The sequence below is a fragment of the Heptranchias perlo genome, chromosome X (assembly GCF_035084215.1).
Source record: "Heptranchias perlo isolate sHepPer1 chromosome X, sHepPer1.hap1, whole genome shotgun sequence".
NCBI classification, from domain to species: Eukaryota; Metazoa; Chordata; class Chondrichthyes; order Hexanchiformes; family Hexanchidae; genus Heptranchias; species Heptranchias perlo.
Window position 1 is genome coordinate 11,676,093 of NC_090370.1, and position 19,342 is coordinate 11,695,434.

Genomic DNA, 19,342 nt, shown 5'->3' on the forward strand with positions numbered 1-19,342 from the left:
TTTTGAAGTGTAGTCACAGTTGTAATGTAGGAAACGAAGCAGCCAATTTTCGCACAGCAAGATCCCACAAACAGCAATGAGATAAATGACCAGATGATCTGTTTTAGTGATGTTGCTTGAGGGATAAATATTGGCCCAGGACACCGGGGAGAACTCCGCTGCTCTTCTTCAAATAGTGCCATGGGATCTCTTTATGTCCATCTGAGAAGGCAGATGGGGCCTTGGTTTCACGTCTTCTCTGAAAGACGGCACCTCTGACAATGCAGCGCTCCCGCAGAACTGCAATGGGAGTGTCAGCCTAGATTATGTGCTCAAGTCTCTGGAGTGGTTCTGACTCAGAGGCAAGAGTGGTACCACTGAGCCAAGGCTGACACCTAAAACTCTTATGACGTTGCTATAAGGCTCTGCTGTATTTATGTGGTTCATTATTACCTGAGGTTGAGTGACAAATCTGGGTCCCATACTCTGTGTCATACCTGTGCTGGTGTAAGCCAGGCGCCCGTAGATTCCTGTTTTTAAAAAAAAAACTACTTCCCAACAAAGTGCTATAGCATACCTGTCTGAGAAACTAAGACTCAAACCTATGGAAGCCGCAGACTGCCTCCTCTGGAGAGGAGCTATAAACTCTCGGCCCATTAAGAAGACATTAATAATGAAAGAGTCTAATGAGGCAAAATGCCTCCATTTGAAAAGTCTTAAATGATTGATGAGAGGATGTATTCAGAGTTCAAATCAAAGCTTGGTTCTGTCTGCAAACACAATGCCAGTGTGGGAATTTGTTTGTTTTGCTTTTTTGAGCTAGTAGTTCTTGGCAATCATAGGCTTAACCAAAGATGTGCTGGTCTAAGGCAGCCATTTTAGTTGCATTATAGAAGAACCCTTAATGCATTAGTATAATAAAAACAGAAAATGCTGGAAACTCTCAGCAGTCAGGCAGCATCTGTGGAGAGAGAAACAGAGTTAACGTTTCAGGTCGAAGACCTTTCATTGGAACTGGAAGAAGTTAGAGATTTAACAGTTTTTAAGCAAGTGCAGAGCCAGGGAAAGGGAGTGGTGGGGAAAGATCAAAGGGGAAGGTCTGTGATAGGATGGAGGGCAGGAGTGATTAAATGACAAAAGGGATGAGTGAGAGTCCTGCAATGTGCTCCTAGACACCAGTATCGGGACCTTCTCACTGCTGCTTTAGAGCAACCAGAAGGCCGCAAGGCCTAAAGATTAGGCAGGGAGAGAGCTCCTCCCGGTGAGCACATTCAGGTAAGTAAAAAACGTTCAACTTACCTTTTTGGTGGCGGCCTCCAGCGGTCCCTTTAAGGACTGCCGGTTAGGCCGCATGTAGACCTGGTTACCCTGAAAGCAACCATCCCGGCAAAGGCTGCGCTCAAGGCAGCCCAATTTCAGGAAGGGGGCCTTAATCAGGCATTAGGCCTCCAATTTGCATTTTCAAAGGGCCTAATGCCTGTTTCAGGCGGGGGCCCTGGCCGCCTATACATCAGCCTTTACCAATATGGCATGCGGCATACTTCCAGTGCAGAATGCCGCGTGTGCACGCTGTCCACCATATTGGATGCTTAGGCACCTGTTTTACAGGGTGGGGGGGGCAGCACAACGTCAAGTAGGCCAGAGTGCCTAAAACAGAAGTGATCCATTTCCCACTGCTAACGTGCCTCACACCTTGTTACGCACAGCTTCGGAGAATAAATCACACTTCATGGAACACTGGAGAATAACTTTTCTGAACAGGTGGTCCCCGCACAAGAGCCCCACCTATTGGTGAGCAATTTGCACCCGTGCCCACCTCCCCCCTGCCATGCGAATTTCTGCTGAAATGGCAATGTTTGCACCTCACTGCGTTCAACTATTCGGCGCTCGTTATAGCAACACACAGCACTTTTTCATGAAAACCATCTTTTATAAGATGGTGCCCCAAAATGGGCAGAAAATCGCAGTAGGCAGGTGCACTGCTTCCCAATATGTGCTCCCCGGAGCCCGCATTCGGAACACTTATCCCTTTTGTTTGCTTCTGCCATCTGGATTCCTAACCACGTCAATCCCAGAGAAAACCTCCGCAGCTACCCGTGACCCCGAGCCTTGAACGACTCCAGTTGGCGGTTTTTAAAGGTGCAGAAAAGGAATATCGAAGAAAATCTATCACTGACAGCGTTTCTTGCCTCTTTACCTTTGGCAGAGCAACAGAACTTGTGATAAAAACTGCAAACTAGGCCCTTGGACTGGATTCAATTTGCTTGCCAAGAAACTTTCAGCTTTGGATCGGGACTCTGCTTGGAGCAGGCTTTCTGTAGGCTGCAGATAAAATGGCTGATTTGCCAAATTTGTACCTCATGCACGTTGAATTATTCATCACCTATTATACCAACACACAGCACTTTTCAATGAAAACTATCTTGTATAAATGCTAATTTGGGAACAATTATCTCTTGCAGAGTCTTTGGGTGAATTGGAGGAATGGTTGGACAATCTTCAGTGTGTTGAGCACTGGATTGAGGGAGAGGCTGGGTTCGGGCCATGATTATTATACACTAAACTGTCAAGTCTGAGCCAAGGAGTCAACATAATGACCCCCTAACTGAGTTTCCGCCCCCCCCACCCATCATAAAGACCACCTACTTCCACCATTGTTACATCGTCCGTCTCTGGCCCTGCCTCAGCCCATCTGCTGTTGAATCCCTCATCCATGTTCCAACATCTGTTTTTTTTTCTTCATACCTCTGTGAAGCTGGGACATTTATCTCCATTAAAGGCGCTACACTAATGTTTTTGACTGTAGAAAGTGATTTGACACATTCGAATTCTATATAAGGGGAAGTTCCAAGAACCATACAGTTTATATTTATCGTGGAATATTGCTAAAGCAATCAATGTCCTCCTGCTCGGATGGCTCGAGCTCTCGATGTCAGGAAGCATTTCTTCACACAAAGGGGAGTGGAAATCTGGAACTCTCTCCCTCAAAAAGCTGTTGAGGCTGGGGGTCAATTGAAAATTTCAAAACTGAGATCGATGGATTTTTGTTAGGCAAGGGTATTAGGGGATATGGAACCAAGGCGGGTAGATGGAGTTAAGATACAGATCAGCCATGATCTAATTGAATGGCGGAACAGGCTCGAGGGGCTGAATGGCCTCCTCCTGTTTCTATGCTCCTATGTAATTCAGCTGGTGTTCAAACGATTGCCTTGACTGACTAATCAGTATAGGCATTGTATACTGTACTGCTGCAGCACTTTAATCAGCCACTCAGCCTCTCAGAACGCTAACACTCTGAATACTGTATCGGTGTTTTTTATCTTCTGTTCATTCATTGCACAATTCCAGCACTCCCAGCGGCATCGTGCACAGAATGCCAATTTTTGGACCGCGGGTGAATCAAAAAAAAGAAGCATTGGTACAGCATCGAGAGCTCGAGCCCTTCGAGCAGGAGGGCAGGACGAGCAGCTGATTCACCAGCTGCTTAAGGTGCTGTCGAGTCCAGAGCAGCATTCTCCTCACACTGTCCATTTATGGCTCAATGGATAAATGAAGCAGCGACAACTTGCCTTCATAGAGCGCCTTTAATGTCGGATAACGTGCCAAGGCGCTTTACAGGAGCGTGATCAGACAAAAATGGACACTGAGCCAAAGTGTTCGGTCTGATGTCTACATGGGGAGTCCCTTATAAGTAGAGCACTTCAACTTATTGGAAAACAGGAAATTAAATGGACCATGAAGTACACTGCTGTGTTTTCAAGGAATAGGTTAGAACCAGAGATCGGTTTGTTGTATGAGGTGGTGCCAAACATAATGATCGATCGTGCGCTTAATCCCAGGAGTTGAAAACATGCCGAATCTTCTCAGAGCATAACCATAATAGTACAAACATTCCTCTGAGTAGAGGGCTAGAGGCTTGGTGCCAAGGCATGAGGAAAGTGAATGTGGTCAAAGTGGGTCCCGTGTGTGGACTCGAATGGGAGGATAAACTAGATGGGCTGAATGGCTTTTTCCTGCTCCTATTTTGTGGTTTCTCAGTGCTTTTAAGCCAATCACAGCCCAAAAAAGGTAGCAACCAATCAGAAGTAGGTTTTTGGCGGGATCTGTGAGTGTATGTGTGTGTGTGGGAGAGGGGGGAGTGTGTGGGGGTGAGATAGTGGGGCTCAGTACGTGTGGGTGTGTGTGGGGGGAGTCTGTGAGTGGGTGTGTAGTCAGTGTATGGGTATGAGTGTATGGGGCTCAGTATACACTACAGTATGGGAATTTAACACGACAATGACCAAGTTTATTTATCTCCCTTTTTCATCGCATTATTCTAGTTTAAATTAATCAAAAGAGACGTACAATCCTGACATGTGAAGAGTTACGAACACCGGACAAACCCTGTGTGTGAGATTTTCAGTCACGAGCCCTTTGCCTGAAACACCGCCTCCCTCCTGATAACAACAACAACTTGCATTTATATAGCGCCTTTAACGCAGTAAAATGTCCCAAGGCGCTTCACAGGAGCGATTATCAAACTAAATTTGACACCGAGCCACATAAGGAAATATTAGGACAGCTTGGGCCAAAAGCTTGGTCAAAGAGGTAGGTTTTAAGGAGCGTCTTAAAGGAGGAGAGAGGGGGAGAGAGGTGGAAAGGTTTAAGGAGGGAATTCCAGAGCTTTGGGCCTAGACAGCTGAAGGCACGGCCGCCAATGGTGGAGCGATGAAAATCAGGGATGCGCAAGAGAATTTGAGGAGTGCAGAGATCTTGGAGAGTTGTAGGGCTGGAGGAGGTTACAGAGATAGGGAGGGGCGAGGCTGGACCAGGAGCCAATGTAGGTCAGCGAGCACAGGGGTGAACAGGACTTGACACAAGTTAGCATACAGGCAGCAGAGTTTTGGATGAGCTTAAGTTTACGGAGGGTGGAAGATGGGAGGCCGGTCAGGAGGCCATTGGAATAGTCGAGTCTGGAGGCAACAAAGGCATGGATGAGCTCGAAAAACATTAACATTGGTACAAGTTGCAAGCTTCACCAGTCAAAAGGCTCATAGCCAACAGCCAGGTGACAGCATATTTTCCTTCTCCCTCTCTTCCCTGTCTTTCCCTTTCTCTTCATAGCCCCCCCTCCCCTCCCCTCCCCTCCCCTCCCCTCCCCCCCACCCCCGACTGTAGAATTTCTGAGCATTTTTTCTTGTAGCTATGGAGGCAAGGCTATCCCAGTGGGCATAGTGGTAGTGGAATCCCCCTATTAAACCTAGAGGGTCCCTACCTTTAATAAAGGGCTTTGACAAGAGTCATGGAGTCATAGAATTCACAGCACAGAAGGAGTCCTTTTGGGCCTACCATGCCCGTGCCAGTGCACTGCAGTTAGCCAGTGGAAGATTTTCTGCCTAGAAGCTCGCAGTTGCACGTATCAGGAAATGACGCACTTCCAGCCCGTGATTTCCCCTCAGTAAAATGAACGGATGGCAAATCACAGGCTGGGGGAGGGGGTCATTTCCCAATATGCACTCCCAGCATGCAAAGAATCTGCCATCTATCAGTGCAGATGCTGGGATCGTCCCTCCTGCATAACAACCGCTTGCTTCCTTCAGCAAGGAAAATACCAGGAACTATCAGCATGTGTGACCTGAGGCAGGAGATTGCAGTCTCACACATGACTCTCTTGCTGCATCTAGGGGTCGTCAACCCTCCAGGACTGTCCTGGAGTCTCCAGGAATTAAAGATGAATCTCCCAGACACTGCCGTTAGCAAACCAGGAGAAAATTCACAGGGATGTTAAAAGAATTGTGGGTTTTTTTGTGTTTTCTTTGAATACTTTCGTTTATTAGTTATAAAAATATTGGAGATGGCAAGAAAAGGCTGTTTGACTGGGGTGGGGCAGTTGGAAGTGGGAGGTCATGTGATGAAACCTCCAGGAATACATCCAACCAGAGTTGGCAAACCTGACTGCATACAGGAGAGTTGCAGGCCTGCAAAGGAGCAAGGCCTTGGCCAATGTTTGAACACATGCAGCTTCTAACCAGGGCTGAAATGTTTCCAGTAAGAAAAGGTTGGATGGTAAGTGGGATGTTAGATCTGTTCAGTCACTATCCAAAGTTTTCTTGGTTGGATAATTCCATGCAATCCCATGTGTCCCTGTTTGAGGAGGGAGCAGGAATGTAAGTAACACAATAATGGATTTGTGTCTCCTAGGTGCAATCTCCTATCTCCCACCTCCCTGATCAGGATGGCGCCGTGGATTCATTGGCCTACCCTCCAAACGGATTTCCACGGCAATCAATAACATCAATAGACATTGAGGAAGAAAAGAGGAGTGCCTTAGAAAAGAGTATGTAAGTGATTACTCCCGCCAAATGGTTTATCTGTATTTATTTCATTTCAGTTAATTCTGCGTTGAACCCTTTGGGGAGTCATTTGAACCAAACCCGCCTGGCAGGAAACTGACGGGATGGGGTCGGCCGCCTGTTTTACACCTCGCCCGATTTTAATTTCCGTTGACTTCATTGGAGAGTAAAACGGGCCGTCGACCCCATCCCATCAGCTTCCTGCTGGGCGGGTTAGGTTAAAATGACCCCTTTTGAATTCATACAAGGTCTGAACACACCTCATACCAGTTACATTCAAAGACAATCAGAGAAGCCAATCACACATTGAGCAATGATGCGCAATCCTGTGTCTCATATTGGCTTGTTCATGGCCAAATATTGAGCACTGGTTACTTAAGTGTTCACCCCACCTGCCCAAAGTATAAGTGGCTCCTGTACCAAGAGTACTAAGGAGGTTGTGTTGGTCGTGATGTGGATCTTCAAGCTAAAGTCTAATACAACTCCCTCCAGCTCAGTTTCTAAGTACACAGCCCTGTGCAGTACTGAGCCATACACACCAGGAAAGTCCCCGTTTCACTCCCTGATCTGTGCTGAGTTATCTGACCCACGCACATTTCCTTTAGGGAAGGAAACCTGCCGTCCTTACCCGGTCTGGCCTAAATGTGACTCCAGACCCACAGCAATGTGGTTGATTCTTAATTGCCCTCTGAAATGGCCTAGCAAGCCACTCAGTTGTAAAATCTCGCTACGAAAAGTCATAATAAGAATAAAACCGGACGGACCACCCGGCATCGGACCACTAGGCACCGGACACGACAACGGCAAAACACCAAGCCCAGTCGACCCTGCAAGGTCCTCCTTACTAACATCTGGGGACTTGTGCCAAAATTGGGAGAGCTGTCCCACAGACTAGTCAAGCAACAGCCTGACATAGCCGTACTTACAGAATCATATCTTTCAGCCAACGTCCCAGACTCTTCCATCACCATCCCTGGGTATGTCTTGTCCCACCGGCAGGACAGACCCACCAGAGGTGGCGGTACAGTAATATACAGTCAGGAGGGAGTGGCCCTGGGAGTCCTCAACATTGACTCTGGACCCCATGAAATCTCATGGCATCAGGTCAAACATGGGCAAGGAAACCTCCTGCTGATTACCACCTACCGTCCTCCCTCAGCTGATGAATCAGTCCTCCTCCATGTTGAGCACCACTTGGAGGAAGCACTGAGGGTAGCAAGGGCACAAAATGTACTCTGGGTGGGGGACTTCAATGTCCATCACCAAGAGTGGCTCGGTAGCACCACTACTGACCGAGCTGGCCGAGTCCTGAAGGACATAGCTGCTAGACTGGGCCTGCGGCAGGTGGTGAGCGAACCAACACGAGGGAAAAACTTACTTGATCTTGTCCTCACCAATCTCCCTGTCGCAAATGCATCTGTCCATGACAGTATTGGTAGGAGTGACCACCGCACAGTCCTCGTGGAGATGAAGTCCCGTCTTCGCACTGAGGACACCATCCAACATGTTGTGTGGCACTACCACCGTGCTAAATGGGATAGATTCAGAACGGATCTAGCAGCTCAAAATTGGGCATCCATGAGGCGCTGTGGGCCATCAGCAGCAGCAGAATTGTATTCCACCACAATCTGTAACCTCATGGCCCGGCATATTCCTCACTCTACCATTACCAACAAGCCAGGGGATCAACCCTGGTTCAATGAGGAGTGTAGAAGAGCATGCCAGGAGCAGCATCAGGCGTACCTAAAAATGAGGTACCAACCTGGTGAAGCTACAACTCAGGACTACATGCATGCTAAACAGCGGAAGCAACATGCTATAGACAGAGCTAAGCGATTCCACAACCAACGGATCAGATCAAAGCTCTGCAGTCCTGCCACATCCAGTCGTGAATGGTGGTGGACAATTAAACAACTAACGGGAGGAGGAGGCTCTGCAAACATCCCCATTCTCAATGATGGCGGAGTCCAGCACGTGAGTGCAAAAGACAAGGCTGAAGCGTTTGCAACCATCTTCAGCCAGAAGTGCCAAGTGGATGATCCATCTCAGCCTCCTCCCGATATCCCCACCATCACGGAAGCCAGTCTTCGGCCAATTCGATTCACTCCACGTGATATCAAGAAACGGCTGAGTGCACTGGATACAGCAAAGGCTATGGGCCCCGACAACATCCCAGCTGTAGTGCTGAAGACTTGTGCTCCAGAACTAGCTGCGCCTCTAGCCAAGCTGTTCCAGTACAGCTACAACACTGGCATCTACCCGACAATGTGGAAAATTGCCCAGGTGTGTCCTGTCCACAAAAAGCAGGACAAATCCAATCCGGCCAATTACCGCCCCATCAGTCTACTCTCAATCATCAGCAAAGTGATGGAAGGTGTCGTCGACAGTTCTATCAAGCGACACTTACTCACCAATAACCTGCTCACCGATGCTCAGTTTGGGTTCCGCCAGGACCACTCGGCTCCAGACCTCATTACAGCCTTGGTCCAAACATGGACAAAAGAGCTGAATTCCAGAGGTGAGGTGAGAGTGACTGCCCTTGACATCAAGGCAGCATTTGACCGAGTGTGGCACCAAGGAGCCCGAGTAAAATTGAAGTCCATGGGAATCAGGGGGAAAACTCTCCAGTGGCTGGAGTCATACCTAGCACAAAGGAAGATGGTAGTGGTTGTTGGAGGCCAATCATCTCAGCCCCAGGGCATTGCTGCAGGAGTTCCTCAGGGCAGTGTCCTCGGCCCAACCATCTTCAGCTGCTTCATCAATGACCTTCCCTCCATCATAAGGTCAGAAATGGGGATGTTCGCTGATGACTGCACAGTGTTCAGTTCCATTCGCAACCCCTCAGATAATGAAGCAGTCCGAGCCCGCATGCAGCAAGACCTGGACAACATCCAGGCTTGGGCTCATAAGTGGCAAGTAACATTCGCGCCAGATAAGTGCCAGGCAATGACCATCTCCAATAAGAGAAAGTCTAACCACCTCCCCTTGACATTCAACGGCATTACCATCGCCGAATCCCCCATCATCAATGTCCTGGGGGTCACCATTGACCAGAAACTTAACTGGAACAGTCACATAAATACGGTGGCTACGAGAGCAGGTCAGAGGCTGGGTGTTCTGCGGCGAGTGACTCACCTCCTGACTCCCCAAAGCCTTTCCACCATCTACAAGGCACAAGTCAGGAGTGTGATGGAATACTCTCCACTTGCCTGGATGAGTGCAGCTCCAACAACACTCAAGAAGCTCGACACCATCCAAGATAAAGCAGCCCGCTTGATTGGCACCCCATCCATCACCCTAAACGTTCACTCCCTTCACCACCGGCGCACTGTGGCTGCAGTGTGTACCATCCACAGGATGCACTGCAGCAACTCGCCAAGGCTTCTTCGACAGCACCTCCCAAACCCGCGACCTCTACCACCTAGAAGGACAAGAGCAGCAGGCACATGGGAACAACACCACCTGCATGTTCCCCTCCAAGTCACACACCATCCAGACTTGGAAATATATCGCCGTTCCTTCATCGTCGCTGGGTCAAAATCCTGGAACTCCCTTCCTAACAGCACTGTGGGAGAACCTTCACCACACGGACTGCAGCGGTTCAAGAAGGCGGCTCACCATCACCTTCTCGAGGGCAATTAGGGATGGGCAATAAATGCCGGCCTCACCAGCGACGCCCACATCCCGTGAACGAATAAAAATTTTTAAAAATTGCCCTAGGTTACGAAAGGGAAAATCCGTAAGAGTCTCCACTCCTGGTTGCCATCCAGTGATTCCTGCATGTGTGGATGGACTCACCAAGATATTTTGCCTCCCCTTCTCCACAGCTGAGTAGCCTACTGACAATCGCTGTCTCAGGTCACACAAAATCAGCCAATTGGTCAAGGTACCAGGGGGAAAATGTGGAACCATATCCCAGCATCAGTCAGCGCCCTCAGGAGACGAAGGGGAGAAAAGAAGGAGGGAAAGCTAGAAGCTTGAAGTCAAGTGGTGAATATGATGCTACAATGCAGTATTTTCCTATAGCAAGATTTGTGTATGTTGTCCTATGTATGACAGCAAATTACATAGAATTTACAGCACAGAAACAGGCCATTTGGCCCAACAGGTGCTTATGCTCCATGTGAGCCTCCTCTCTCCCTACTTCATCTCACCCTATCAGCATATCCTTCAATTCCTTTCTCCCTCATGTGTTTATCTAGATTCCCATTAAATGCATCTACACTATTCACCTCAACTACTCCTTGTGGTAGCGAGTTCCACATTCTCACCACTCTCTGGGTAAAGAAGTTTCTTCTGAATTCCTATTGGATTTATTCGTGACTGTCTTATATTTATGGCCCCTAGTTTTGACCATTAATTTCATAACCTAATCCTTATGTTGCAATTGGCTGTTACTTAACACCCTGCAGTATAATTGGATGCATTTTATTTTGCATTACTTCCAATGATTTGTGCAGAATGCCTGGTCCCAGACTTGCCAGGTGAGCTTCATCCTGGAGAGTGTGAGCTCGGCAGGTGAGAAAGAACTTTGTGGTACCACCAGACAGCATGAGACATGATGGATGGTGGAGTAACCTCAGGCCATATTTTCCCCCGATCCCTAATTTTCAAGCAAACAGAGACGTGTGTAAACAGGGGTGCAACACCGATAGAAAAACTTAAAGGAAATATGTTCGCCTGTGTTTATCAATGGTCTAGGGATTGCTCTGGTCAAAAATGGGCTCAGGGAACTTCATTTAAAAAATAACAACAGATTTTTGCTTGTTAAAGCCTTGTTAATGAGGTTGTAGCTGTAGCTCAGTGGTAGCACTCTCGCCTCTGAGTTAGATAGATCATGAGTTCAAGTCCCACTCCAGGGATTTGAACACAAAATCTCGGCTGACATTCCCTGTGCCAGTACTGAGGGAGTGCTACACTGTCGGAGGTGCCATCTTTTGAATGAAACATTAAACTGAGGCCCTCTCAGGTGGATGTAAAAGATCCCATGGCACTATTTCAAAGAAGAGCAGGGGATTCCTGTCTAATATTTATCCCTCAATCAGCACATAAAAGAAAACAGATGATCTGGTCATTATCACATTGCTGTTTGTGGGACCTTGCTGTGCACAAATTGGCTGCCACATTTCCTACATTACAACAGTGACTACACTTCAAAAGTACTTCATTGGCTGTAAAGCGCTTTGGGACGTCCTGAGGTTGTGAAAGGTGTTATATCACTGCAAGTCTTTCTTTAGTGGGCCCAGGATAATGAGCAGCAGACCTTTTGTTAGATTGCTTTCGCTACTGGTTCTATCCTGTGCCTCCACAGGATCCTTAATTTACTTTGACAGAGATGCATTGGCCTCTGGTTGAACCTACAGTGTTTTACCTTCCCTGATTGTGTTTAATTTAGAGACTCATTGAAGCATTATTTAAATGATGCTCAGTGATGTGGTCGGTAATTTCACGGCTTAAGGTTAAATATTTCCCATGTAGAAAAATCCAAAATTATCATTTACATTCATGTAATGAATGATTTGAAATTGGGATTCTCAACAACAGTACTCATTGAAAAAAAAAATCAAACAGTTACAAAGATTTGTCATTAACAATTATTCTTTTTTCTGTCCATGTCTATTAATTTTCTTATTTGAATATTGAATGCTGATATCAACAAAGGGAACTGGCTCAGACAGGCTCTGGATTACAGCCATGCAAGGGAGCAATTTACTTCAGCAGATACAAGCATTAACCCAGGGCACCTAGCAATTAGGAACATTGGAACAGGAGGAGGTCATTCAGCCCCTCGAGCCTGTTCCACCATTCAATTAGATCATGGCTGATCTGCATCTTAACTCCATCTACCCGCCTTGGTTCCATATCCCTGAATACACTTGGCCAAACTATCAATCTCAGTTTTGAAATTTTCAATTGACCCCCAGCCTCAAAAGCTTTTAAGAGGAGAGAATTCCAGATTTCCACTCCCCTTTGTGTGACAAAGTGCCAGAATTGGCTTGTGTGTGTTGTCCATTCAGCTCTGGTGCGTTATTGGGCTCAGTAACAATTCAAAGCTAGTTTCCGATGGTGTCATCGACATTAACCCTTGAGATTCCGCTGTTGGGCGGGCAGGGATATGGCGAAGGGACAGGAAATTGGGGTGGAACCCCATTTCTTCGGGATTTCTACTCCTTTTTGGCTCAGAAGGAAATTTCCGATGGGTGTGGGGTGGTGGGGTTGCTTTCTTCACCCACACCATTCCCCCCTTCCCCCCCGCCCCCCCATCCATCTAGAGATCACTTTTGGAGGGCAGGATTGGCAAGATCCTGGGCTCTCCCGGAGATCCTGGGTCAGCTGGAAGGAGCAGCAACTCCCCCTGGATATTCTACTGGGGAGGTATCAACAGGTAGGTAGTATTTCTCCCTTTTCTCCTTCCTTTTTGTTTTCCATTTTTCTACTCTTGCTGATTCTCTCAGGGTGTTGACTTTTGCTGGGCTCCCGTTCCAGAGATGCTACAAGCTCTCCTGTCCCTCACACATGAGCCTGGGCAGCGAGTGCTGGTATACTATTCCACCGTGAGGCTTCATAGCCAAACTCAATCCTGTCCTCAACCAATATCCACATACACACATCGCCAGCAGAAGTCACAAGACAGTTGCAGGAACCATGACTGATTATTTTCTCCTGCGTAGGCCAGGAACATTGATCCCAGTTATTTTAATAATAATTTTAAGTTATGAGGAATACAAAAGGAAGTTGGGCTTTTCGCTTCAAAAAAAACTTTGAGGTGGGCGAATTGAAGCTTTCAAGATTGCAAAGAGACTGTTTCCAGTGGTAGGCGGGTCGGTAACCAGAGGACACAGATTTAAGGTAATCAGCAAAAGAACCAGTGAGGAGAATTTTTTTTACGTAGCAAGTTGTTATGATCTGGAATGCTCTGCCTGAAAGGGCAGTGGAAGCAGATTCAATAATAACTTTCAAAAGGGAATTGGATAAATACTTGAAAAGGAAAAATTTGCAGGGCTACGGGGAAAGAGCAGGGGAGTGGGACTAATTGGATAGCTCTTTCAAAGAGCCGGCACAGGCACGATGGGCCGAATGGCCTCCTTCTTTGCTGTAAGATTCTATGATCCAAGTTGTAGCATCTCCTCTGCCACCTCAGCTGAGGATAGCTAATTAACCACTGACCAGAGATGGAACCTACGGTCTTCCTAATCTGTGTGGCTCAGTAATGCATCCCGCAGTGCAATTATACCATGGGTGGCGGAGTTATGCAGATAGATTTTTATTAAATCTGCTACCTGTTAGGAGAAATACATCATGTGCTCCAAAAGCCATGACAGTTCTGGTCAGGTTTAGGCCTGGATTACTGCCCAACTGTGAGCTGAGACCATGAGCAGCTACAACAGAGATTGTAGTCTTATTCCTTCTTTGATTCCAATCTGGAGCACAAATTATTTCCCCAAACCTGTAGCAGCCCCCGCACGCTCTGTCACGATTCACTGTTAAATGGGGTTGCCAACTCTGGTCAAATGTATTCCTGGAGGTTTCATCACATGACCTCCTGCCTCTGCCTCCAACTGCCCCGCCCCCCCACACTCCCGCCATTGGTCGCCCAACACGCCCATCCTCTCGGTGCCCCGCCTTCCCATGTCAATTGGAAAGTGAACAGACTCTTCATTACCCAATTGGATGATTCCTGACTGTCAGTCAAACAGCCTTTTTTCCCCATATCCAATAATTTTACAACTGATAAACAGAAGTGTTCAAAGACAATGAAAAAACACAATTTTTTTTAATACCCCAGTGATTTTTCTCCCGGGTTTTGCTCGTAGCAGTGTCCTGGAGATTAACCTTCAATTCTTGGAGACTCCAGGACAATCCTGGAGGGTTGGCAACCCTACCATTAAAGCACACCTCACTTCTTCATCCGTGCAATGGTGATGGCTGCAGCATTAAACTCATTTAATCCTTTAAGCTACTGATTACTTCTGTTCTTTCAATACAGGTATGTCCTACAAGAACTTGTAGAAACAGAAAAATTATATGTGGCCGACCTGGGTTTTATAGTGGAGGTACAGCTCGCTATATATATATGTATATATATATATATATTTCTTTATAATTTTAACATAATCCATTTCTTGAGCCTTTTAGGCTGTATAACTGTAGCATTGTTACGAAGCAGTTTTACTTCACACCAACGCTAATAAGTTAATGTAGCCTTAAATTTATTTGTTCACTGGCTATTATTAATTTTCATATATGCACGTTGGGGTTACCAGTTTTGTTATAATAGCCTTTGTGTGAAAACACTGTCAATGAGTGAGGCGGTGCCTGGACTAAGCACTCCATTCCTGTACATCCACTTCTCACAGTTTGGCCTGATTTACAATCACTTTCCTCCGCATTAAGAAAGCCTCAAACCAATAACTTCATGTGCCCCAGAACTGCCCCAAAACCGTTCAGCGTGGTAGCAGTGCCACCCACTTGCAGGCACAGAATATTAAAACGGTTGAGGATGCAATTACATAGACAGAGTTTGGACTATACTCCAGCAAACTACTGCCCTCCAGGTTAGTCAGTTGACCTCCAGTATCCAGTAACTCTCTGCCTTTAACATTTGGGCATCAGTCTACCTGCTATCTGACACTTCTATAATCCTTAAGGCAATAGCTTCTAAATTTAGTCAGTGTTTTGATACGATTAAGCGAGTTGCTGTCTAGCAGGGGCAATGTGGGGCAGCATCCATTTCTGTCCCCTAGATGCTGATTGATAACTGACCTTGATTCCTGTACCACCATCACTCAAGCCCCAACCCATAAAACTCCAGCCATAAAACTGGAACCCACTAAAGATGCTCTTTTCTTTTCTAGGGTTACATTGCAACAATGAATGAAAAAGGAGTCCCTGAAGACTTGAAGGGGAAAGATAAAATAGTATTTGGGAACATTCACCAGATCTATGAATGGCACAAAAAGTAAGGACTCTTCATGAGCAGTAAAACACTGGCAGCGTGACAGTCAGGATTGTATAATGTACCAGCTATTTGTTTGGTTACAAGTATCTAATAATGGTTTTTGTTTGATCATGTGGTGGCAGGGTTGGTCACTACGTCCATTAGGAGATGCAATGCATTGCTTGTAGAATTGTTTGTCCAAAGGTTACACAATGGGCGGAGCAGTGGCCTCTTTCTTTTAAACCTCTGGGACCTGAATTCAAATCTAACCCAGACCAACGGGATGAAAGACTTCTCGGTCCGCTGGCTGGCCCTGTGCGAAACCCAGGTTCGAGTGGGCACTAATTGGCAATGTTACACTGTCCATGGACCTATAACACAAAGATGCTCCTCAATTGGTAATTTTGCTCAGGGAGCTCCAGGATGCCTCGCTGGTGCCATAAAGTGTGCTGTTCTGAAACCGCAACTGAGGCATACTGCTGAACCAGAGTAGAGGGAGCTTCACTCTGCGTCTCATTTTGTAATGCTTGACCTAGGCTTGATGTTGGAATAAAAGGTGAAATCATTTTTTAAAAGGTTGCACGTGTCTAAACCACTGTTTCTTCATTTGAGTTGAGTGAACTGGCCTTGCTGCAGATTTTATGGGGTACATTGATCCCAGCTCCCATGGACGTAAGCATTCGCAGAGGTCTGGAAGTGGGCTGACTTGTCAGAGAATGGTACTTCGGACAGTGAGCCTGAAGATGGGAATAAATAACTGGAAAATGAAGGAGTGGGGAGATGAGGTTTGGTTGAGGCCTACCCTAATCAAGTTGCCCAGTTTGGGGGGGTGGGGATATGTGTCGGGGGGGGGGGGGAGGGGAAGAGACTTCTAGCCCAGATGCAGGGGGTAAAGAGTCCAGACTGATGGCAAGTCAGCTGTCGCGCTGCCAGCGTGTAATCGGAAAGTTACAGGCAGCGCAATTTTCCGATACGTGCCTACAGCAGGAGGAGGTACCTCAGTGCTGGCCTGGTCTTGGGAAATTTCAGCTACTGTGTTCAGTTGGAGCATCAGGTGCTGCTGTGTACAACCTTGACTGAGCGCTGTCTTCCTGGTTGCCACCACATTGACATAAATTACCTCTCAAGCCTGATGTCCATTTCTGCCCTCAGTACCGATATTGTATTCTTAATGCAAATTGCTCTTTTTCCATGTCACTAAATCTCATCCATTAAAATTCACATATCTCTTCAGTCTTGTAAGATTGATTAGAACAGAGAAGGTTAAGGGGAGATTTAATAGAGGTGTTCAAAATCATGAAGGGTTTTGATGGAGTAAATAGGGAGAAACCGTTTCCAGTGGCAGAAGGGTCGGTAACCAGAGGACACAGATTTAAGGTGAGTGGCAAAAGAACCAGAGGGGAGATGAGGAAACATTTTTTTACGCAGTGAGTTGTTATGATCTGGAATGCGCTGCCTGAAAGGGCGGTGGAAGCAGATTCAATAGTAACTTTCAAAAGGGAATTGGATAAATACTTGAAGGGGAACAATTTACAGGGCTATGGGGAAAGAGCAGGGGAGTGGGACTAATTGGATAGCTCTTTCAAAGAGCCGGCACAGGCATGATGGGCCAAATGGCCTCCTCCTGTGCTGTACCTACTGTGATACTATGATTACTTCTCTAAATTATATTTTCTGTTGGCAAATTCGAGATTGTTTTACTTTATTTTGTCAACCTTGGCTCAGTGGGTAGCACTCTCGCCACTGAGTCAGAAGGTCGTGGGTTCAAGTCCCATTCCAGAGACTTGAGCACATAATCTAGGCTGACACTCCCAGTGCAATACTGAGGGAGTGCTGCACTGTCAGAGGTGCTGTCTTTCGGATGAGAAGTTAAACTGAGGTCCTGTCTGCCCTCTCAGGTGGATGTAAAAGATCCCACAGCACTATTTCAAAGAAGAGCAGGGGAGTTCTCCCTGGTGTTCTGACCAATATTTATCCCTCAAAACAACATCACTAAAACAGATGATCTGGTCATTATTACATTGCTGTTTGTGGGATCTTGCTGTGCGCAAATTGGCTGCTGCATTTCCTACATTACAACAGTGACTACACTTCAAAAGCACTTAATTGGTTGTAAAGCGCTTTGGGACGTCCTGAGGTTGTGAAAGGCGCTATAGAAATGCAAGTTCTTTCTTCTTTCTTTCATAGTTGATTCTTTAAAGGGACACTGTCTTCTCATATAAATGTTTGGGTCCATTTTTTTGTTTGAACCCCTTGTGCTAACATTTGCATCTTTTTTTCTCTGTTTGGATTTTTTTGAAGAACAGTGACTGCTCCATAGCCTTTGTTGGGTTAGTGGATCTCAGCCAGAGCAGCAGTAGATGCCCTACAATTGGCCTCACCTCCCCTTGGGTTAAAGAAGGGAAAACTGACTGACTGATCGCTCTCCAGTGGCCCCTGTTGGAAAGTTAACGTGTGTGTGCCTGTGTGTGTGTGCCTGTGTGTGTGTGCCTGTGTGTGTGTGCCTGTGTGTGTGTGCCTGTGTGTGCGCGTCTGTGTATGCGCACGTGTCTGTGCACGTGTGTGTCTGTGCACGTGTGGTGTGTGTGTGTGTGTGGACATCTGATGAGGACAGGAGTTGGCTCAGTTGTGGCGTCTCCCTCAGTCACACACCCCTCCGACACTCGCTGTCAAGGCTCACAGATCGTGCATTGGCCGATTGAGTGTCATTGTAGCCGGGAATTCCTGATCTTCTGTTTGGAGTCTGACATGTAAAGGGGGGTAATTTTAATCTAACTCGCCAGGTGGGAGTCCCAGGGGATCAGGTGGAAGGCCTGTTTTACACCCCGCCCAATATCGCTCTCCGTTGACTTCAATGGAGATTAAAATCGGGCGAGGTGTAAAACCAGCATTGCACCCGATCCCATCAGTTTCCCGACGGGCGGGTTATGTTAAAATTGCCCCCGTAGAGTCAACGTTTTGGAGATCGGGTCCACGTTTGCAGGTGGGGTGGGGTGAGGGGAAGGGGCCAGTCTGAACTGACTTCCATCCGCAGGCCGGCCGCACTCCACCCCCCTTTCCCCACAAGCACCACTCGCGCACCATTTCCTACCCGAGTCCTGCCGCGAGCGATTCCCTCCTCTATGGGCCGTGAGCGGGAGTACCCTGGAGATCAGGAATTCCCGTCCATGGTATGCAGCGACCAGAATCACACACAGCAGCAGCACCAGGACAGAAGAGCTCCAGAGTGGGGTTGGGGGAAGAGTAAGAGGGGAGAAGCTGAGAACAGCACTTTAGGGTAGGGGGAGGAAGGAGAGTGCCACCATTAACTGGGGAGAGGGAGAAGATGGTGCCAGATTGAACTGGAGGGGGAGAAGAAGGAGAGAGTGTAATTGGGTGGTATACACAGTCTCTGAGAACTTGGTCCAGAGTGGTAGAGTACCTCTGAGAACTAGGACAGGGGAATTGAAGTGGAAGGGTGACTGTTGAGATAACTCTGAAGGAAATTATGATTTGGCGAGTCTGTTGGAAATGTAAATGTCGCTTTGTTAAAAATCGATCAATTATGGAGTCTAAAATTGTTTAAAACCAATCAGAATGCACCATTTTTGATGCAAAAATGTGAAATGTTTCAAAACAATAGCCTTTCTCGCTCCTCCTGGAGATGCACCTCCAGGTGGAACTGGGATTGGCGGCAGGGTTAGAAGGAGTACATGCAGCACTAAATTTACAGGCTCCAGCCCTGACTGGAACGGTCTCATGGGCAGTAAAACCGAATTCAAATCCCCTATCCGCTATTAGACATTTTTTTTTAAAAAAAAGGAAATTAATTAAAAGTTTTTATCTCCTAGTAATTGATTGTCTGTTGTTACTAGGAGACAGAGCTTTTAAAATATAACGGGAAAGAATGAATTCCCAAATAGCACATTAGAGAGCAGTTTTCAATAAAATTCAGTGAAAGTCCCTTCCTTTTTAGGTCAAAAAAAATAAAGGCCCATGTTCACTCTACACTGGGCAACATATTGGAAAATGCTCCAAATAAAGTGTCAAAAATCAGAATTTCCTGGGGGGCACACTCCCAGACTTTCCTCGAAAATAAATTGTGTGCCATCAA

At 46.8% G+C, this 19,342-nt stretch overlaps 1 protein-coding gene across 4 annotated transcripts in view; it reads left to right on the plus strand.

The window, feature by feature from the left end:
* Window positions 1-19,342, plus strand: part of LOC137307273 (rho guanine nucleotide exchange factor 25-like) — a 279,817-nt gene that overhangs the window by 227,659 nt on the left and 32,816 nt on the right. For all 4 annotated transcript variants that reach the window (XM_067976714.1, XM_067976716.1, XM_067976715.1 and 1 more), the window contains 3 exons: window positions 6,160-6,299; window positions 14,299-14,365; window positions 15,167-15,270. In XM_067976714.1, coding sequence (XP_067832815.1) covers window positions 6,160-6,299; window positions 14,299-14,365; window positions 15,167-15,270 — 311 coding nt within the window. The remainder of the gene's footprint in view (window positions 1-6,159; window positions 6,300-14,298; window positions 14,366-15,166; window positions 15,271-19,342) is intronic.